This window comes from Tursiops truncatus, chromosome 10, assembly GCF_011762595.2.
Source record: "Tursiops truncatus isolate mTurTru1 chromosome 10, mTurTru1.mat.Y, whole genome shotgun sequence".
NCBI lineage: Eukaryota > Metazoa > Chordata > Mammalia > Artiodactyla > Delphinidae > Tursiops > Tursiops truncatus.
In genome coordinates, this window is record NC_047043.1 from 63802365 (window position 1) to 63825627 (window position 23263).

General features: G+C 41.3%; 1 protein-coding gene and 1 pseudogene across 2 annotated transcripts in view; one reads left to right on the top strand and one right to left on the bottom strand.

The window, feature by feature from the left end:
• PRKAR2A (protein kinase cAMP-dependent type II regulatory subunit alpha) overlaps positions 1–23263 on the bottom strand; it is an 80740-nt gene that overhangs the window by 36985 nt on the left and 20492 nt on the right. The window contains exons 2-3 of one of the 2 annotated variants that reach the window (XM_073787947.1): positions 7962–8114; positions 5869–5907 (exon numbers count right to left, since the gene is read on the bottom strand). In XM_073787947.1, the coding sequence (XP_073644048.1) occupies positions 5869–5907; positions 7962–8052 (130 nt within the window). In that variant the 5' untranslated portion in view covers positions 8053–8114. The remainder of the gene's footprint in view (positions 1–5868; positions 5908–7961; positions 8115–23263) is intronic. The other variant, XM_019931618.3, reaches the window with a different exon arrangement.
• LOC101336590 (small ribosomal subunit protein uS10-like) lies at positions 21514–21926 on the top strand (annotated as a pseudogene).

The following is a 23263-nucleotide window of genomic DNA, read 5'->3' on the forward strand; positions in this document are numbered from 1 at the left end:
TTTCTATATAAAAAATCCATTTTTAAGTGTCTATGTGATTGTTGCCCCTTATGGTTCTACACATCAGGAAACCTGTCTCAGTGCGGGGAGTCCCAGAGTCTGTGTCATCCCCTATGCAGCCTCAAGACCTACACTGAATGTCGGACTTCCCTGGTGGCGCAGCGCTTAAGAATCCACCTGCCAATGCAGCGGGCATGGGTTCGAGCCCTGGTCCAGGAAGATCTCACATGCCACGGAGCAACTAAGCCCGTGCACCACAACTACTGAGCCTGTGTGCCGCAACTACTGAAGCCCACGCGCCTAGAGCCTGTGTTCTGCAACCAAGAGAAGTCACCACAATAAGCCCGCGCATGGCAACAAAGAATAGACCCCGCTCGCCACAACTAGAGAAAGCCCACGCACAGCAAAGCCTCAACCCAGCCAAAAATCAATCAATCAATAAACAAACAAATTTTTAAAAAAAGACCTACACTTTTTAGGTCATGAGATGGTCAAGACCTATTGAAGATGAAGACTAAAAGAGCAGCACAGCCCTTCATTTGAGGGAATTAATTTTGCCACAGTTCTCCAGCAGATGTCACTAGTTAGTAATCGGAAACAGTACAAAGTAACAACAGATTATCCAGCAGAATTTCCTCTTCTAAATTTTAACTGGTGCTTCTTCCATCCAGAAACGTGAATCACTAAAATGTGTTTGTGAGAGAAAATCCCCTCATTTCTACAAAGAAATGAGCCCAGATCCTGGTCACAGGCATGAGGCCCTGTGCTGTCCTGCCAGTGCCCATGAAGAGTTGATATAGCCTGGGTATATTAGTCAGCTAGGGCTGCCATAACAAAATACTACAGACTGGGTGGCTTAAACAACAGAAATTTATGAAACAAAAGGGTTTTTCTTTTTTGGAAGAAGTTTTTTTTTTAAATATTTATTTATTTATTCGGCTGCATTGGATCTTAGTTGCAGCACGTGGGATCTTTCATTGTGCCACGCAAGCTTCTCTCCAGTTGTGGTGCGAGCTGCACAGCACGCCGGGCTCAGTAGTTTTGGCACGTGGGCTCTACAGTGCGTGGGCTTAGTTGCCCTGTGGCATGTGGGATCTTAGTTCCCCAACCAGGGATCGAACCCGCATCCCCTGCATTGGAAGGAGGATTCTTAACCACTGGACCACTAGTGAAGTCCCTGGATGAAGTTTTTAAATGAACAGAATCACACTAACGTTTTAAACTGAAAGACAGTTAACACTAATTTAGAACTATTTAAAGAAAACTGCATTTAAGGAATTTATGGACTGCCTTCATTTGATGCATTTATCACTTGATGTAGAGGGACTGTTCTGCTAGAAGGATTTGGAAGGTACAGATTTTCAATTCCAGTGATTTGCAAGGGAGAGGCAGCATCAAGGAGGGGAAAAGCTCATCTATGAAGCTACACTCACTGGAGTCTGAGCTTACGTCCATCTGTTGCTCAGTCACTATTTCTCTATGTCCCCAGTCCTTGGTCTCTTCAACGCTAAGAGGGGATAACAATAGTAGAACCATGTTAAAGGGTTAATAATAGGAGGTGACATTTAAACTTAGGGCCGGGCTCACAGGAGACACTCAACAACTGTTAGCTCTCCTATGCTGCTTTACTTTCCAGATTATTATTCAGTCAGACACCCTGAATTGTTGAAGTCTCTTCTGCAGTGTTTGACACAGCACATGTCCTCACACAACTAGTTTTAGCTGAAATCCTTGGATCACATCAGGAGCCCATTCCCCAACTATCTTTCCAATTTTATTTTATCTCCTCTCCTACAGCCAGAGCAGCCAGTTCCAGTTTATCCCCCTTCAAGTTCTTGAGACATTCTTCCACCTAGAACGCATCCTTCTTGGTACTGGCCAAATAGTAACCATGTTTTTCAACTTCCAGTGCAATTTCTGCCTCCCTCCAAGAAGTGTTTCTTTATTTTATTTCTGCCTCCAGTAATTTCTCTTCCTGATTCCTCAATCCTTCCTTTGTTCCTTCCTTCTGAAGAATGTGAGTGAGCAATACACAAAGTAGCTTTGGTGAGATATGGGAGCAAAAGTCTGACTGGAATGGGCTCAAGAGAGAAGAGAAACTAGAAATATGGACAATTCTTTCAAGGGGTTTTGCTATAAAGATATGGAGAGAGAAAGGGTGGTAGCTAGAGAGGGAAGAGTGATTTTTTTAAAGTTTTATTTTTAAGAATGGAGAGCCAACGATATGTTTCTTTGCTGAGAAAAATAATCCAGTTGAAGAATAAAGATTATGCAGGATAAAGAACAGGTAACTGCTGGAAGGATGAAGGGTTGAGATCTAGTGTACAGGTGCACAACTGGACTCACAGGCAGATTAAGAAGGATAGATGGGGTGGGAGCCTAAGGAAATTCTCTTCTGTTACTTCTGTTTCCTTAGTTAAATTGAGAGGAAGATTATCTGACAGGAATGAGGATGGGGGAGGAGGTGTTGGAGGTTTGGAGAGAGAGAAGAAACGAAAGACTTATTACCTAGGAGAACAGGGGCGTGAAACAAGTATAGAAACACAGTATGATTGCTGCCATCAAGAGCCTACTAGAAGTTAATGATCATGAACTGAAATAAGATCAGTCAACAGGGCTGCGTATTTTCCCTCAACCAAGTACAGCTGTGGTGCAGACACAATAAGTGGAGAATTGGGTTAAACCACAGTGTGGTTTAGCCAAGAAAATAAAAAGGGAAAAGTGAATTGAGGGAAGGTGCCAGGGAATGGTTATAATCACTGATCAAGAAATTTAAGGTTAGTAAAGAGGAAGCGAGAAAGTGAAAAGGAGACAGGATCAATGAGTTCTGAGAGCTGGAGTGGGACAGCAAAGGAGCTGTTAGAAGACAGCAGGCAGCAGTGGGAGACTGGGATCACTGATTGAGAATATGAAGAGTTGTAATGCTGGTCCTACCACAATACAACCATGGAAATGAGTGGCTGAAGTAGGGTGGAAGACAAGAACCTTGGAGAAGAGGAGGTCAAGGAATGGAAGGACCAGACTGCAAGGATTATCTATGTGGAAATAAGAAGGAACAACCTGGGGGTTATTAGAGGACAAAAACAAGGAGGGGCAGTGGCTGGTAGAATATAATGTGAGGTTTGAAGTCGGAGGGTTTTAGGGAGGAGGGAGAGAGAATGGCCTGGAAGCAGCAATGAGGAACAGTAGAGATATTCACCCACCTCCTGTCAGTGTTACAAGGAAAGTGAACGAGAAATGAGCCATTTGAAAAGCCTGCAGGGCAGGCCAAGTTTCAGCTAGATCAGGAAGATGAAGACTGCACTCAGAGAACAGGCTCTGTTCTCTGAGTCTACGGATTTAGCTGAAGACTGACCAAGAGTTCCAGAGGGTATAAGAAAGGGTACATAGGGATGCTAAAGGGTAGTACTTAGGAACCATGCTATCTGTGGGCACTTTATCACCTCAACTGTTGCAAGTTACTTAACCTCTGCTTTGCCCCCAAGTTTCCCTATCCATACAATGGGATAATCATAGCATGTATCTCAGTGTTAGTCTGAGGATTATATTCAACAATACAAGGCAGGCATTTAGAAAGACCTTAAAAATGTGCACCTAGCACACAGCCTGCACTCAAAAAATGTTAGCTATTGCTAACAAGCTATTTGCTCTCCTGAATAATCATTATGGACTCTATTAAGAATCCCTTTTTTTCACTTAACATTTGAATGATATTAAAAAGTTTTAACTCTTCAGTAAGATTGTAAAAGCTAAGGGTAGGGATAATACCCAGTACTCGTCTGAGTCCTCCGTAGAGTTCAAGGACTGAACCACATTGACGGAGAGGCTACGCAGCAATTCATCTGTGACCGTCTGTGACCTCTGGAGGAGATGTCACTGCACTCTCCATTCCCCAGGCCTGTCCCACAGATGTCAAGAGCTATTACTAATCTTTGGTAAAAAGGGGTGCAGGGATGAACAGAAATGGGAGATAGTAGCTCATGGGTCTCATACTAGCCTCAATTTCTATTCTATTTCCTCTCTGTAAGACTTTTTTTTTTTCTTTTTTGGCTGCACCTCACGGCATGTTGGGACCCCCCCCCCCAACTAGGGATCGAACCCGTGCCCCCTGCAATGGAAGTGCAGAGTCCTAACCACTGGACCACCAGGGAAGTCCTGCCTCTGTAAATGACCTTCTATAAGTAACAACACATTCTTCAAACTCCTTTCAACAGACTTTGGTGTACAACCTTACCAAAAACTTTCTCAAAACATAAATGAGCAGATTTTCTCAAAGAAAATGATTGAGGGATAGGAAAGAGATTCTAAGCCTTATCAGATGTTAGGTCATATGACAATTTAAAGTCAAGAAACCTTCCCAGAACAAGGGGATATGAAAGAATGATGTGACACATACAGCTCGCATAGCAATTTTGAAACACATAAACATCCCAACTGTACAATCAAACAAACTCCACATGTATCTAAAAGTCAAGCATCTTATTATAAGAAAAACTTTCAGAAAACATATTTATCAGCTCTATGAAAAAATGGGGACCTTCTCAGCTTAGGAATAATCATGAAAAAAAAAGAGATGTACATAGTCAATAAATATTTACTGAGTACCTGCTCTGTGCCAGGTAGTGTTCAAGGTACCAGTCACAGATCAAAATTTTTGAGTCAATAAAAAACAGCAAAATTAAAATAAGTAGCACATCAACCTGGAAAATTTTGCATTAAAAATTTCAAAAGGTTAAAAATCATGATAGGGGCTTCCCTGGTGGCGCAGTGGTTAAGAATCTGCCTGCCAATGCAGGGGACATGGGGTTGAGCCCTGGTCCGGGAAGATCCCACACACCGTGGAGCAACTAAGCCCACGTGCCGCAACTACTGAGCCTAAGCTCTAGAGCCCACGAGCCACAACTACTTAGCCTTCGTGCCACAACTACTGACGCCTGCGCACCTAGAGCCCGTGCTCCGCAACAAGAGAAGCCACCGCAATGAGAAGCCTGCACACCGCAATGAAGAGTAGCCCCCGCTCTCCTCAACTAGAGAAAGCCCGCACACAGCAACGAAGACCCAAGATAGCCAAAAGTCAATCAATCAATCAATAAATAAATTAAAAATCATGATAGAAATTTATTCACACTTATAAAAAATAATCTCGAGCACAACAGATAAAAGGGAAAAATATCATCAAACTAGTCCCATACAAGAAAATAAAATAGATTTCCCATATTTGGAAAACGTTCATTTTTGGTTAATAATCAAACGAATCCCAAATAAAACAATTTGAGATATATCTTACATCTAAATTAAAGGAGTATGTTTGTAAGTCAACAATATAAAAATATATTAAAAAAATAAATGAAAGGAGTAGGCACTGCCTATGTTAGTGAGATGGTGGTGGAAAAGAGGTCTTTGCAGGGTGTCTTTCTCCCTGTAGCCTATTTTGTAGACTATCTCTAGTAAGCAATACACAGAAAAAGCCAAGGCAACGCTCAGTCTCTGACCAGAGAATGCTACTTCCAGCACTATTACTGAGGAAGTAATTTAAGTGGCTCAACAATGTAAGCAAGAAGCTAATGACAAGCATAATATAGAATGCCAGAAGAAGTAATATGAAAAGTTTTTTTTAGAAGCCATAATTATGAACATGGAAAAATATTAATGACATAAATGAGACAAACTGATTATAATAATATAAAAATAAGTACATATACACTCCGAACTTAAAATGAAACAGAATGAAGGAACCACAGGTAATTTTTATAATGTTCTATAATGCTATCAACTTACCTTTTATTAAAAAGATCACTTTATTTTTATTTACGATAATCCCATCTTAAAATAGCATTTCAGTAGTATGCTATGAAAAAGAACACATACCTGATACTCGCCGCCGATCAAATCTGTTAGGAACTGGAACTGCAAAACAAAGAAGCAATGTTTAGTCATCATTGTATCACATGACTCCATCTTTATCCTCCCTTTTTGCAAAGATCTTTGACAACAGAACTAGGAACCTCAATACCAAGTGGTGGATCAATTCATATTCGTCCATAATCAGCCAGAGACAGTGGTTCAACAAGATCACATAAAGACAATATAAAGAATAATATATGTCTTTGAAAACAAGCTCTTTATAACTTCAACGTGGGTGGCAATTTTATTTCTGTTGACATCCAAGTTCCACCTAATTTGTATCACACCAAATGAATAAGAAGTCTACTAAATTTACTGGTAATTTTATGATATCAAATAGTTAAATTTTCTTCTTTTAAAGATAATCCCAAGACCTGCTAGACCTGCATTTACATTTCATTTTAAAATAACTTAATGAGGGACTTCCTTGGTGGCGCAGTGGATAAGACTCCTCGCTCCCAATGCAGGGGGCCCAGGTTTGATCCCTGGTCAGGGAACTAGATCCCACATGCATGCCACAACTAGGAGTTCGCATGCCCACATGCCACAACTAAGGAGCCCACATGCCACAACTAAGGAGCTGGTGAACTGCAACTAAGGAGCCCGCCTGCCGCAACTAAGACCTGATGCAACCAAATAAATTAAAAAATAAACATTTTTTAAAAAATAAAATAAAATAATGAGTATTACACTAAAATAAAAAATTAACCATGAAGTTATACTCTCCCTCAATACAGGTGGATTTTCTCCACCCACAGTCACTGTATTAATCAGAAAAATTGATCATGTTTTTAGGTTAAAACAAAAAAAAAAAGTTGTTTGCTAATTTTTCCTACTTTTCACCTAACATTCCTTATGTTTGATGGTTATCTAAATTCTTACCACTGAACTATATATCATTTAAACAAGGTGGAGGGACTTCCCTGGTGGTACAGCAGTTAAGAATCTGTCTGCCAATGCAGGGGACACGGGTTCGAGCCCTGGTCAGGGAAGATCCCACATGCCGCAGAGCAACTAAGCCCATGCAGCCCATGAGCCACAACTACTAAGCCTGCGTGCCACAACTACTGAAGCCCATGGGCCTAGAGCCCATGCTCCGCAACAAGAGAATCCACCACAATGAGAAGCCCGCACACAGCAATGATGGGCAGCCCCCGCTTGCCGCAACTAGAGAAAGCCCGCAAACAGCAACGAAGACCCAATGCAGCCAAAAATAAATTTATAAAAAAAAAAAACAAGGTGGTTTTTTTCACCTTCAAACATTAATCTGATTAATTTTATTTTTTAAATATATAAAATATGCCTTATAACCCTCCAAAAAACAGAAATTTGAGGATTAGTGAAAAACAAATTGAAGATGGCTCAGAGAGCCAAACTCTAATGCGAGGTCTCTGAAAAAAACATAGACCCAGGAAGGAGGCAAATGCTCATTCATCTTAACAGGATTAGGATTATCTTTTTGCACAGCACAGGGTTAAAGTCATGTTATTGGAACAAATAGGCAAATAGTCAAAAGAAAACCCCAGCATTCCTGAAAGTACCTACAATAGTCTGTCACTACTTCTTCAATAAAAAGTGGATTAGTCAAAATTAATCCATCCACCAGGAAAGGAAGTGATTCAGTTCAACAAATATAGGTAGAGTACCTAGTATGTGCCATGCACTACAGTAGACAATTTGGGAGACATTAGTAAACAAAACAAAGATCCCTGATTTCATGGAGCTTGCTTTCTAGCTTGAGAGATGTGGGAGAGTTTCCTTTGATCATCTGAAACACATGTGCTTGTCACTCAGGTAGACAGATGAAATGTACACCAGCATAAACCCTCAACCCAGGCCTCATGGAATTTCCATAATTAAAACCCCATTAAACATTAGTATACAACCTAAAATTATAAAGTACACAGTGAAACAATTTAGTATGGGTGCTATCAGGGGATACTTCAAAGGGTGAGATATCAAGATTATAGAACTATCATAAAAAAAAGAAGAGTATGTTTAAAACAAGACATAAAAGAAGGAATCAAAATTTTAAAATGCAAACTTAAAATCAATACTTTCGGGCTTCCCTGGTGGCGCGGTGGTTAGGAGTCTGCCTGCCGATGCAGGGGGCGCGGGTTTGTGCCCTGGTCCGGGAGGATCCCGCATACCGCGGAGCGGCTGGTCTCATGGGCCGTGGCCGCTGGGCCCGTGCGTCCGGAGCCTGTGCTCTGCGACGGGAGAGGCCGCAGTGGTGAGAGGCCCGCGTACCGCAAAAAAAGAAAAAAAAAAAATCAATGCTTTCATATATCATGCAAAAAAGACAAAATGATTTTTTAAATTCCTAAAGCACTCCCTCTGTGAAAGAGTTCAAAAGTACTTAAAAAAAAAGTGACTTGCAGTGTAAAATGTAATTAAAAACACAAACATGCTGCCTGATAAATCTATGTGTTATTTCGTTTTAAATTAGTACACATCTTAAAAGCTTTCACAGGGCCAGAGGTCAGCTGCAGTTGGAGCAAGATACAATGCCAAGGCACAGAGAATGTAATTAATGACTACAGCAGACAGAGACCATCTATTGTAATTTCACCACTGCTTAAATAGCCCAAAACAGAGCACATCAGAGTTTATGTGGGTCAAAGTATTCAACCAGTGTAAGTATGAGAAAATCTTCCAGCAGAAAAACAATGCCTAAAATGCTCTCCTTTTCTATTATAAACAAATACATAGGGAATAGGAAGACTTATAATTTAGGTTACCTGATCTGAAAACATGTGCCTCAAAAATATTAACAAATGAAATCTCAGTGGAAACTAAAAGTCATTATTCCTGATTAAATGAATTCATAAATGCTGACATACCCTGAAATTAAAACATGGTTCTTTGAGCAGGTAGAATATTTTATGTGGTGAATATTAAGAACATGCTGGAGAATTTGAAAACATTTCCCAAAGTCTCTCCTATTTTAAACTGAACATGATGGACAATAGAATCTTCACTATGAACATGGTAGAATACGGCATAAAAACCTGGAGAACAGGGACTTCCCTAGTGGCGCAGTGGTTAAGACTCCACCCTCCCAATGCAGGGGGCCCGGGTTCGATCCCTCGTCAGGGAACTAGATCCCACATGCATGCCACAACTAAGAGTTCATATGCCACAACTAAGGATCCGGCAAGCCACAACTAAGGAGCCCACATGCCGCAACTAAGGAGTCCTCGAGCTGCAACTAAGGAGCCGACAAGCCACAACTAAGGAGCCCACCTGCCACAACTAAGACCTGGCACAACCAAATAAATAAATATTAAACCCAAACCAAACCAAACCCGGAGAACATAATCCAAGCACAGCTAGGGCAGGGCAAAGCTCAGGACTCAAGATTCTACAACTGCTGTGACAAATAGGCACACTCAACTTAAAGCTGGGCTGGTAGGATGTTAGCAACACCAGCTGTGTACAGAGGCAAATAACAGAAGCAGGGCATTAATGAGGGCCTTGTGTTTGGAGGACCTCAGCATAGTAAAACATAGCACAGAACAGTAAATCTCAAAAGTGGACTACAAAGCAGCTGTTAGGGCAGGCCCATTAGAGTGGTTAATCAAACAAAGGGATTGCCAGGAAGGGCTGCCACCAATGGTGGCAATTATGCTGAGCCCCCATAGGCGGGGGTGAAAGTGCATCTCTGGGCAGATGAAATAACTTGACGAAAGCCCCAAAGGCAAGAAAGTTTTTGGAGAGTGTAAATGTCCCAGGGTGCCTGGAAACATAGATGAGGGAGAAGCAGGGTGTCAAAGGAGGAACACTCAATGATGCAAGAAAAGTCCAAGAAAAGCACCGAGTACCCCATTTAGGGTTCTGAGACCCAATCAATAAACTATGGGACTCATTGGCTCACAATTAAGAAAAAAAACAGAGAACGGAAGGGAAGGAAAACAGAGAAGACAAAAAAAAAAAATCCACCATGATTTCACACACAAATTCATTCTGCTTTCTCTATGGGTCAGAAGAGGGAAAGAATGCTGCTATTCTTTCTTTTTGAATTTTTTTTATTTTTAAAATTTATTATTAATTTTTTTGGAGTATGGTTGCTTTACAATGTGATGTGGAGTCTGAGCATCAGTATTTTTTAAAAGCTCCCAAGGATGAAAATCACTACAACAGCGGAGGGAACCAGGTGGAAGCTACAAGGGTACAAGCCAGGCTTCTCTGAATATACCTTATTTGGTTGACTTTGGAACCATGTAAATATTTTACATAATTATAAAATTAAATTTGAAAAAGAAATCCCCAAAACATAAAGCAAACTAACTGTATATTTAATTGGGAGGAGAATCACACAAAGAACTATTTCAAATGACTTTAATTGGATATCCTAGCAGGGTATACTCTAAAGATAACAAGCACTGAAGAAATAGTTTTCAGAAATAATACTGCTAGTCTACGATTCTGAGACTGTTATGTGGGCATTATGGGATAAAGAAAATGAGTAACTGTGTTATTGAATACTGGGATTTCTGGCATTAAAGGATATACATGGGCTTCCCTGGTGGCGCAGTGGTTGAGAGTCCGCCTGCCGATGCAGGGGACACGGGTTCGTAACCCGGTCCGGGAAGATCCCACACGCCGTGGAGCGGCTAGGCCCGTGAGCCATGGCCGCTGAGCCTGCGCGTCCAGAGCCTGTGCTCCGCAACGGGAGAGGCCACAACAGTGAGAGGCCCGCGTACCACAAAACAAACAAACAAACAAACAAAAAACAAACAAACAAAAAAAGAATATACATTAGGTTGAGTAAAAGTATTATAGTCCTAAGTTTAAACTGGAAATATGACTAACCTCTGGAGTAAAGAGCAGCCCTACCATGCATTTTATGATCTCTACTATTTTTGTCTAAAGAGAAACAGCGTTCCTTGAAGAAATTGCTAATTCCTGGTCTGGAGCTAAACATGTAACAAGACTAGAAAATCTTCTACCAGAAATCAAGGACACTATAAAAGACTGCTAGGATCATGTCAAAAGGAATTAGGAGAAAACCTGAAGAGGTTCCCATGACACAAAGATAGGATAATATGAGCATCAAATAAGAACAAAATGACAATGGATAAAACATCAAATACAGTTAAATCTTTAAATTTACACTGATTTGTTACAGGACTTCATTTGTCATCTTTGGCAGATGCTAGAGAACTTATGCTGAAAACAGGTAGATAAAAGCAAAGACTCATCGTTTATCCTGCCTTTTCTGAACAAACTATTCCACAGGGTAACCTAAGAGTTAATGAGGGGAAGTTTTTCCAGCTTATGCATGAAGAAGGAATGATAGAGGGACTTCCCTGGTGGTCCATTGGTTAAGAATCCGCCTTCCAATGCAGGGTACGTGGGTTCGATCCCTGGTCAGGGAACTAAGATCCCACATGCTGTGGGGCAACTAAGCCCATACACCACTACTACTGAGCTTGTGTACCTCAACTAGAGAGCCCACATGCTGCAACTACTGAGCCCCACGCTCGGAGCCTGCACCCCACAACAATAGAGCCTGTGCACTGCAACTACTGAGCCCACACACTCTGGAGCCCGTGTGCCACAACTAGAGAGAAGCCCACGTGCTGCAATGAAAGAGCCCGCATGCTGCAATGAAGATCCTACATGCCACAACTAAGACCCAATACAGTCAAATAAATAAATAAATAAAAAAAATATTTTTTTAAAAAAGAAGGAATGATACAATTAGAACAATGCCATTTGCAACCCCAGTGAAATAACGGATATAGCCTAGGCAATGATCAACATGAACATCAGCATCATAAAGGAGAGACCAGTCAGTCTTAAGTGCCTTCTAATGGAAAACACATCAACAGCCATGAAACAGCTGGTGGGGGTAAGGGAGTGGGGGGGTGGAAGAGGGACAAATCTGAATCTGATCAAGCCTATACAGCAGTGGTTCTCAAACTTTAGGGTGCATCAGAATCATTTAGAAAACTACAGGGCCCCTTCCTCAGAGTTTCTGATTCAATAGGCCTGGGGTGAAGCCAAGAATCTGTATTTCTAATAAGTTTCCCAGATGATGCTGATGTTATTGATCCTGGAACCTCATTTGAAAGCCACTGCTCTAGTGCCAATTATGAAATTAGAGGAAAAACAGGGGATGGGGAACTTTGATGCAAACATCATGGGGATGCAATCAGCAAACTGTACATTGTGAAAAAAATCTACAAAATAAACTTTATTCTACAAATAAGCTTCAAAGGAAAAAAGAGAGAGATCAAGAAAGATCCTATAGACTAAAAGAGACTTAAGAGATAAAGCAGCCAAGTGTAATTCTTGGAACCTATCTGGAGATGTATGGAGAAGTTTGAACACAAATCAAATATTTGATACTAAGGAATTATTGTTAATTATTTTAGATGTAATAAAAGTTTTGTGGGTATATTTTTAAAACTAGTCCTTAGAGATATAAACCTAAATACTTATGGATAGAATTATTTCTGAAATTTTTTTAAAAAGGAGGAAGGTGTGGGACTTCCCTGGTGGTGCAGTGGTTAAGAATCCGCCTGCCAATGCAAGGGCCATGGGTTCAATCCCTGGTACGGGAAGATCCCGCATGACATGGAGCAACTAAGCCCGTGCACCACAACTACTGAGCCTGTGCTCTTGAGCCCGTGTGCCACAACTACTGAAGCCCGCACGCCTAGAGCCCGTGCTCCACAACAAGAGAAGCCACCGCAATGAGAAGCCCGTGCACTGCAACAAAGAGTAGCCCCGGCTCACCACAAATAGAGAAAGCCTGCGTGCAGCAACAAAGACTCAACACGGCCAAAAATAAATAAATTAAATAAATAAATTTTTAAAAAAGTAAGAGGAAGCTAGTTTGAGTGGGAAAGAGTCATGAGTTGGGGCCACCTTGCCCCAGGTAAGGAGAACTGATTCTGAGAATCTTTCCCTAACTCCTTGTTCAGTAAAATTGTGTGGTAGCTTGAAACTGGCATAGTAATTAAATAAATGGGTAAATACTCCCAAAGAGAAATTAGCAAACACTATAAATTGAATCACCAGCCATGAGTTAATGGAGTTGGGGATAAGTAGATGGGGGGCGGTATTACACTATTCATCTTACTAGTGTCACTAATCGACATTTTCCATCATAAAAAAAAAAGTAGAAAAGAAAATGAGCATTTCTGTAAGGGGACGGGGGAACAGTGAACAGGGTAATTCTTTTCTTTTTTCAGTACGCGGGCCTCTCACTGTTGTGGCCTCTCCCGTTGCGGAGCACAGGCTCCGGACGCGCAGGCTCAGTGGCCATGGCTCACGGGCCCAGCCGCTCCGCGGCATGTGGGATCTTCCCGGACCGGGGCACAAACCCATGTCTCCTGCATTGGCAGGCGGACCCTCAACCACTGCGCCACCAGGGAAGCCCGAGTTATCTATTTTATACATATTAGTGTATATATGTCAATCCCAATCTCCCAATTCATCCCCCCACCCCCCCCCCCCCAGCCACTTTCCCCCCTTGGTGGACAGGGTAATTCTTATACAGGTGGTGCATTTACCACTCTGCAAAAGCACTGCCCTAACACATACTTCCAGCCAGTAAACACAGTCACTTATTCTGAAACAACCACTGGCACCCACAACCCCCTGTCCCCATCCACACTAGTACACTGGACATCTCTCTGGTCCTAAAGTACACACTGCCTAGAAGACCCATCTCTAACCCAGCCCCAATGTCCTGTCAAAGAAGACAGCGCCATTCCAAGGGCTGAGCATTCCTTCTCTATCACAGCACACAAAAATCCCATGTGTCTACTACATCACATAAAAAGCTCCTAAGCTGCAGGGATGGGGAATTTCCTACCACTTTTTGTCTAGTACAGGCCTTGTCATACACAGACACTAAATGTAAATGGGCTAAATGAATGATTGCCTATTACCTGGGCTGGAAAGGACTAAAAGCCATGCCCCCTTTCTTGGGTATATCATCTCATCAACTCACATTTGGCCACCAATTTAAGTTGAATTATAACAGGAATATAAAACTATTCTGACACCAACTGGTGAACTTCAATACAATTCTGATGCTAATGACCCAGAGTAGCATCGGATTCCATAGTTCAAGGACATGGTTCCCAACAAGACTGTCCTTACTCCAGTTGCACTTTGGTGGTCCACAGGCCAACAACATTTCTGAACAACTGGCTACAAATTCAGAGGTTCCCACAACTCCTCAGGTTTGATTTGCTAGAACAACTCACAGAACTTTAGAAAGCACTATACTTATTATTACAGTTTTATTAGAAAGGATACAAATCAGGACTAGCCAAATGAAGATACACATAGGGCAAAGTCTGGAAGGGTCCTGAGCACAGAGTTTCCATGCCCTCTCCTCATAGAATCAAGGTGCATCAGGGACTTCCCTGGTGGTCCAGTGGTAAAGAATCCGCCTTCCGATGCAGGGGACACAGGTTTGATCCCTGGTCTGGGAAATAAGAACCCACATGCTGCAGGGCAACTAAGCCCGTGGCACCACAACTACAGAGCCCAGGCGCCTCAACAAGAGAGCCTGTGGCCCGCAAACCACAGAGCCCACATGCCCTGGAGCTCGCATGCCACAACTAGAGAGAGGGAAACCCGCACGCCAAAAAGAGCCCACGTGACACAACGAAAGATCCCATGTGCCGCAACTAAGTCCTGATGCAGCCAAAAAAAAAAAAAAAAAAAAAAAAGGAATCAGGGTGCATTATCCTCCAAGCATATCACCAACCAGGAAGCTCCACCAAGCTCTGATGTTCAGAGTCTTATCGGGGTTTCATTCCATAGATATGACTGACTGAATCAGGGGCCATAAGACTAACCTCCATCTCCAGCCCCTCACCTTTCCCCAGAGGTCAGATTGGCTCAAAGTCCCAGTGTTCTGATTATATGGTTAGTCTTTCTGGTGACCAGGCCCCATCTTGAATCATCTCATAAACATAAACTCAGATATGATCCAAGAGGGCTCATGAAAAACAAAAATACTCCTATCACTTGGGAAATTCTAAGAGTTTTGGAAGTTCTGTGCCAGGAATCTGGGACAAAGGCCAGACACATTCTTTATTATTCAACAAAAACAAACTGTGAAAACTCCCTAGCCAACTTACAAAAATAAAGACAAGCATTTAAAAAGATATGCAAGACCACTCGTTTTAGGGTGCTAAATCCCATTCTCACCTATTAGCATTTCAGATACCACTCATCTACTAGACTTATACACCATTTTTACAATTTGGTATGCATTAAATTGAACCATACTCTGAGAATTATCTACAGATTGCTAGAAAAAAACCCTGGAGCATCACCAACCAGATGGGGCTTCTCCTTCTGGTTGAGAAACCAACCCATTAGTTGAGCATTGGACACTTGGTCTAGTAATGGCAAGACAAATCAGCTGCCCTGTTAATGATCATGGAGTCACCAAACAAAAAAGGTTCAATCTTTCTGAAAAGAGCCATCAAGAACATGACAAAACGTGATAAATATATGTATTTACAGCATGAAGCAAATTCTCCTCTAATCATAATTTTACTTTTGTTTAAAAATAATGGATGCCTCAAAAAAAGTGTTTAATTATAACACTGCAAACTGAACAATAATTCTCCAGCCACTGGTTTATCCAAATTTTGACATCACTAGTCACTGTCTTCACATACAATATCTTGTGGGTATCACATCTCAAAACTGTTGTTAACAAATTCCCTGGCAGTTATCAGGTCTTGGACTAAGAAAAACTCAAGCCATCTACTTTTTTTTTTTTTTTTTTTTTTTTTGCATACGCGGGCTTCTCACTGTTGTGGCCTCTCCCGTTGCGGAGCACAGGCTCCGGATGCACAGGCTCAGTGGCCATGGCTCACGGGCCCAGCCTCTCCGCGGCATGTGGGATCTTCCCAGACCGGGGCACGAACCCGTGTCCCCTGCCGCCTGCATCGGCAGGCGGACTCTCAACCACTGCGCCACCAGGGAAGCCCAAGCCATCTATTTTTGAATCTTAAATTCATTTAAATGGAACCTCAAATGCAAAAGAAAAATTACAAGCTAAACACGCCTACCTTTTTTTTTTTTCTACGCCTACCTTTTTTAAAATTCCAGAGTCATACACTAAATTTTACACTAAACAGGAAAAACTACCTGAGAAAAACTTATTGTGAGAATATAATACGCAAGAACAGCCCTAGCAGACCATATGTTTTTATCTTTTTAAATTTGAAGTATAATTGACTTACAATATTATATTAGTTTCAGACGTACAACACAGTAATTTAATATATTTATATACTACAAAATGATCACCCTGGTAACTCGTTACCATGTCACCATAAAAAATTATTACAATGTTATTAACTATATTCCCTGTGCTGTACATTACATCCCTGTGACTTACTTGTTTAATTACTAGAAGTCTGTACCTCTCAATCTCCCTCACCTATTTCATTCATCCCCCGACTTCACTCCCCTATGGTAATCACCAGTTTGTTCTCTGTATCTATGAGTCTGTTTTAATACATTTGTTTGTTTTATTTGTTAAATTCCACATATAAGTGAAATCATACAGTATTTGTCTTTCTCTGTCTGACCTATTTTGCTTAGCATAATACCCTATAGGTCCATCCATGTTGTCATAAATGGCAAGATTTCATTCTCTTTTTTAGCTGAGTAATATTCCACTGTGAATGTATACCATATCTTTATCCATTCACCTATCAATGGGCACTTAGGCTGCGTCCTTATCTTGTAAATAATGCTGCCTTGAGCGTAGCGGTGCATTTATTTTTCTGAATTAGTGTTTTTCTTTTCTTTGAAAAAATACCTGGAAGTGGAATTGCTGAGTCATATGGTAGTTCTATTTTAAATTTTTTGAGAAACTTCTATACTGTTTTCCCTTAGCTTAAATATTCACCGCTATGAGAGTCAAGTAAGTAAAAGACAAGGCCTTGAATCAAGGGCACAAATAAGTAAAACCTTAGGGCTTCCCTGGTGGCGCAGTGGTTAAGAATCCACCTGCCAAAGCAGGGGACATGGGTTTGAACCCTGGTCCAGGAAGATCCCACATGCCGTGGAGCAACTAAGCCCGTGCGCCACAACTACTGAGCTTGAGCTCTAGAGCCCGCGCGCCGCAACTACTGAAGCCTGTGCGCCTAGAGCCTGTGCTCCTAGAGCCTGTGCTCCTCAACAAGAGAAGCCACCACAAAGAGAAGCCCGCGCACCACAACGAAGAGTAGCCCCCGCTCGCCGCAACTAGAGAAAGCCCGGGCGCAGCAATGAAGACCCAATGCAGCCAAAAATAAATAAATAAATAAATAAAAGAAGTAAAACCTTAAATTACCCTTTAAATTAAATAACAGCTAAAGCAAATAACACTCCTCTCCAGTTTCTGAATAAGAGATGTCCCCAGTTTTTCTCTCCATTCTAAGTCACCTCCCCACCCGCCATTCTAGGACCTTGCTCCATCAGATGCTACCTCTCCACTGGCTCATTTCCCTCTGCATGTGAACATGCTAATTGTGACTCTAACCTAATAAAACAAAACCAAAGACCTTCCCTCATACCTGTACTTCTTCAAGCTACCACCAGGTCCTTTCTTTACTTCTTCAAAATGTACTCCCCATTCCCTGTCTGAGTCTTCTGCAGCCCGCGTCTCCCTCCCTCCCTCCCTCCCTCCCTCCCTGTCTCTCTCTCTCTCTCTCTCTCTCTCTCTCTCTCACACACACACACACACACACACACACACAAACACACACAAACTCCCTGACCCACTGGCACCTGACCTCTTCTACCACAACCCCACTGAAGCCTCTATCCTGTCCCTGGAATTACAGCTGGGTCCAATCATTTCAACACTGGCCTTACCCAACTTGACCTCTTCACTGCTTGCAACACCACTGATGCCCAGTTTAGTTCCTACCTTAGCTCCCTTCTCTGTGCTCCCACAATATACTCTGTGATAGCAGTCTCCAAAATCAGCTCCTCAGTCATAAACTCACTCATGTACTCAACAAGATCTTTTTAAGTATACATTATAGGCTTGGCTGTATGCTAAGTGCTGAAGACAAAGAAAATGAAAATTCCCCATCCTCACAGAGCTTCTGTTCTATTGAGAGAAAAATAACAAAAACCAAATAAGAATTCTAGATCATTACTTGAGCTCTAATGTAACCAGAGGGACCCACTCTAGGCAGGGCAATCTGGAAAAGCCTCTCTAAAGCTGAGGCTTAAATGAAGAGGAGCCAGCTGGTCAGAGCCACAGAAGAAAGATTCAGGAAGGACCAACAGCAAACACAGACTACTTAGAGAGAGAAAGAGCCAGGCAACAAGTGTAGCAGGCAAGGATGGATAGGGCAAGAGAGAGAAGGTAGAGAGAAAAATATGGATCAAATCTTGCAGGACTGTGTGAACCACAGAAGATATGTGAATTTCATTCCACTTGCAATGAGGGGATTTGAACTGAAGATTGATATGATCTGGTCTCCGTTTTAAAAAAATCTCCCCAGCTACTGGGTGGAGAATGAACTAGAGAGAGCAAGGCATTTGAGATAAGAAACTTCTGTGGTTGTCCAAGGAAAAGAAGAGAGCTAGGGTAGAAACACAGAAAAAGCAGACTAGGTATGAAACTCAAAGCACAGCAACAAAAGAAAAAAATAGATAAAGTGAACTTAATCAAAATTTAAAAGTGTGCTACAAGAGTATAAAAAGACAACTCACAAAATGGGAAAAATATTTGCAAATCACATATAGGGTAAGAGACTAGTATCCAAAATATATAAAGAACACTTACAATTCAACAACAAAAAGACAAATAACCCAGTTAAAACATAGACTCAGGACCTGAATAGACACTTTGAAGAAGAAGATATACCAATAGACAACAAGCACATGAAAAGATGTTCAACATTATTAGTCATTAGAGAAATGCAAATCAAAACCACACCAAAGGGGCTTCCCTGGTGGCGCAGTGGTTAAGAATCCGCCTGCCAATGCAAGGGACACGGGTTCAATCCCTGGTCCGGGAAGATCCCACATGCCGCAGAGCAACTAAGCCCATGTGCCACAACTACTGAGCTTACGCTCTAGAGCCCACGAGCCACAACTTCTAAGCTCACGTGGCACAACAGAGTAGCCCCCACTCTGCCACAAGTACAGAAAGCCCGCGTGCAGCAACAAAGACCCAACGCAGCCAAAAATAAAATAAATAAAATTTAAAAATAATAATAATACCGGTCCGGGAAGATCTCACATGCCGTGGAGAGGCTAGGCCCGTGAGCCATGGATGCTGGGCCTGCGCGTCCGGAGCCTGTGCTCCGCAACGGGAGAGGCCACAACAGTGAGAGGCCCGCGTACGAAAAAAAAAAAAAAAAAAAAGTTCTAATCACAATAAAGTTTACCTGTGAGGTGATGAATGTTAACTAATCAGTTCACAATATATACATATATGAAATTATGTTATATACTGTAAACTAATACAATGTTATATGTCAATTAAATCAACTATACTCCAATATAAAATAAAAATTTAAAAAATTTTTTAAAATTTCCCAGTCTGATATTGTGATATAACAAGAAATATATATTTGGTTTTCAGCCCAGATTCCTGGCAGAGCTCCTAAAGCCTGAAATTTCCTCAGTGACAGAGGTGAGAGGAGAGTCTTTTGTTATTCAAAATAAGTCCCTTTCAACCAAACTGAGTTTATGCTAATGAGGTGACACTTGAAAGATGAAGACCGGTTATGAGAAGAACAACCCTGTGATTAGAGGGCTGGAAATTTCAGCCCTACACCTTGACCTACAGGGAGGGACGATGAGCTGGGGATTGAGTTCATCCTTGATGATTTAATCAATCATGCCTATGTAATGCACCCTCCATTAAAAACCCTAAATGAAGGGGTTCTGAGAGCTTCCAGGTTGGTGAACACATTGAGGTATGGGAGGTGGTGTGCTCGGAGAGGGCACAGAGGTTCTGTGCCCCTTCCTACATACCTTGACCTATGCATCTCTTTCATTTCGTTGTACCTAGTTGTATTCTTTATAATAAGCCAGTAACAGTAAGTAAAGCACTTTCCTAAGTTCCGTGAGCCATTTGAGCAAATTATCAAACTTAAAGTGGGGTCATGGGACCCCAAATTTATAGCTGGTCAGTTCGAAGTACAGGAGGCCTGGATTTTTGATTAGCGTCTGAAGTAGAGGGCAGTCTTTTGGGACTGAGCATTAACCTGTGCAGTCTGCACTAACTCCAGGTAGTTAGTGTCAGAAGTGTCTTGAGTAGAGAAACAACAGTTTTTCTTTTACCTAGTATCTTTGTTAACAGTATATCCCCCTAGTACTCCAAGAATCATACCAGGTTCACCCCAGGTCAGGGTGAACCTTGACTTTCCTCTCTTCCTCACCTTCTAAAAGTAGGGATTCAATAATTCTTATCAACTCTATCAAAATAAGTATCTCAAATATACAGTCACATATTGAACATAAGCAGACATTAGATGAAGATAAAGGTTCAACATTCTTAAAATGAATAAAATTGAAAGTAAAACACTGAGAAATTTTTCCAAAAGTTAATTCTTTTCAAAAAATTTTAATACCTTGTGCTTCAAGTGTACAACAAATTTGGGTGATCATTTCATAATGTATGCAAAATGTCAAAACACGATGTAGTACATCTGAAACTAACATAATATACAGCATGTCAATTGCATTTTAAAAAAATTTTTATTGAAATATAGTTGATTTACAATGTTGTGTTAGTTTCAGGTGTACAGCAAAGTGATTCAGTTATACATATATATATACATATTCTTTTTCAGATTCTTTTCCATTATTGGTTATTACAAGATAATATTAAGTAGAGTTCCCTGTGCTATACAGTATGTCCTTGTTGGTTATCTCTTGTATATATAGCAGTGTGTATATTTCAATCCCAAACTCCTAATTTATCCCTCCCCTCTTTCCCCTTTGGTAACCATAGGTTTGTTTTCTATGTCTGTAAGTCTATTTCTGTTTTGTAAGTAAGTTCATTTGTATCATTTTTTTAGATTCCACATATAAGTGACATCATACGGTATTTGTCTTTCTCTATCTGACTTACTTAACTTAGTATGATAATCTCTAGGTCCATCCATGTTGCTGTAAATGGTTTTATTTCATTCTTTTTTTATGACTGAGTGGTATTCCATTGTGTGTGTGTGTGTGTGTGTGTGTGTGTGTGTGTGTGTGTATCTCACATCTTCTTTGTCCATTCATTTGTCAATGAACACCTAGGTTGCTTCCATGTCTTGGCTATTGTAAATAGTGCTGCTATGAACACTGGGGTGCATCAACTGTATTTTAATTTTTTTAACTATACAACAAATTTGGTATTCATATATATTGCTGGTAACTGTGTATACTGATTGACACAATCCTTCTGAAAAGCAATATGACCACATAGTACTTATTAAATGCCAAAAAATGTATCTTTTGACACAATAATTCTGTTTCTAGAAATCTATTCTAGGTAAATAAGTCAACAATGAAAAAAAAAAAAACACCTTATGCACTCTTTGAGAAGATACAGTCACAGCTGCAGCAGAACTCAGGTCTGCCGGCTCTTGCTTCCAGCTTCTGCTCCCAACTCACCACTGTTGGTTTTCCCCAAGGAACAAGTCTACGAGGAAGCCTCACCACAGCCATGGCTCTTAAATATAACAGAAAATCACCCATGGAACAAGAGGTGGTGATTTACCAAACTAGAATTACCCTAACCAACCACAATGTAAATCTCTGTCGAAGGCGTGTGCTGACTTGATCAGAGGAGCAAAGAAAAAGAATCTCAAAGTGAAAGGATCAGTTTGGATGCCTACCAAGACTATGAGAATCACTACCTAGAAAAACTCCTTGTGGTAAAGGTACTGACTTGGGATCTTTTTCAAATGAGCATCCACAAGCAACTCATTGACTTGCACAGTCCTTCTGAGATAATTAAACAGATTATTTTTGTCAGTACTGAGCCAGGAATCAAGGTTGAAGTCATCATTGCAGATACTTAAATCAACTATTTTAATAAATTGTCAGTTGTTAAAAAAGAAGCTGGGGCTTCCCTGGTGGCGCAGTGGTTAAGAATCCACCTGCCAATGCAGGGAACACGGGTTCAAGCCCTGGTCCGGGAAGATCTCACATGCCGCAGAGCAACTAAGCCCGTGCACCACAACTACTGAGCCTGCGCTCTAGAGCCCGTGTGCCACAACTACTGAAGCAAGCCCACGCACCTAGAGCCTGTGCTCCACAACAAGAGAAGCCACCACAATGAGAAGCCCACACACCAGAACGAAGAGTACTCCTGCTCGCCGCAACTAGAGAAAGCCCGCACACAGCAACGAAGACCCAATACAGCCATAAATAAATAAAACTTATTTAAAAAAAAAGAAGCTGTATGCATTAAAGAAAAGTTTATACTAGCAAATATTTGGAGGCAACCTAAATGGGGAATAATTATTATTATTTATAATAATAATATAATATACTAAATTTGCAAAATACAGTAGAAAAATCATTATGACAACAAAATACTGGCAAACTAAATCCAGCAGCATATTAAAAGGATTATACCTTACACCATGACCAAGGGGGATCTATCCCAAGAATGCAAGGTTGGTTCAACATATAAAAATTAAAATGTAATATACCACATATTAAAAGAATGAAAGGGAAAAAACCACATGATGATCTCAATTGATGCAGAAAAAACATCCAACAAAATCCAACACCCGTTTGTACCCAACAAACTAGGAATTAAAGACAATTTCCTCAACATAGTAAAAGCATTTATGAAAAATCCATAACTAACATCTTACTTAATGGTAGCAGACTGCAAAAATTTCCCCTAGATCAAGAACAAGACAAGGACGCCTGCTTTAGTCACTTTTATTCAGCACACTATTGAAGGTCCTAGACAGAGCAATTAGGCAAGATAAATTAAAAGGCACTCAAATTGAAAAGAAACAAATAAAACTATTCACAAATTACATGATCTTATATAGAAAATCCTAAAGAATCTACAAGTTGCAGGATACAAGATCAACATACAAAAATCAGTTGTAGAGGGCTTCCCTGGTGGCACAGTGGTTGAGAGTCAGCCTGCCGATGCAGGGGACGCGGGTTCGTGCCCCAGTCCGGGAGGATCCCACAGGCCGCGGAGTGGCTGGGCCCGTGAGCCATGGCCGCTGAGCCTGCGCATCCGGAGCCTGTGCTCCGCAACGGGAGAGGCCGCGGCAGAGAGAGGCCCGTGTACCGCAAAAAAAAAAAAAAAATCAGTTGTAGCAGTTGGAGGGGAAGATGGCGGAAGAGTAAGACGCAGAGATCACCTTCCTCCCCACAGATACACCAG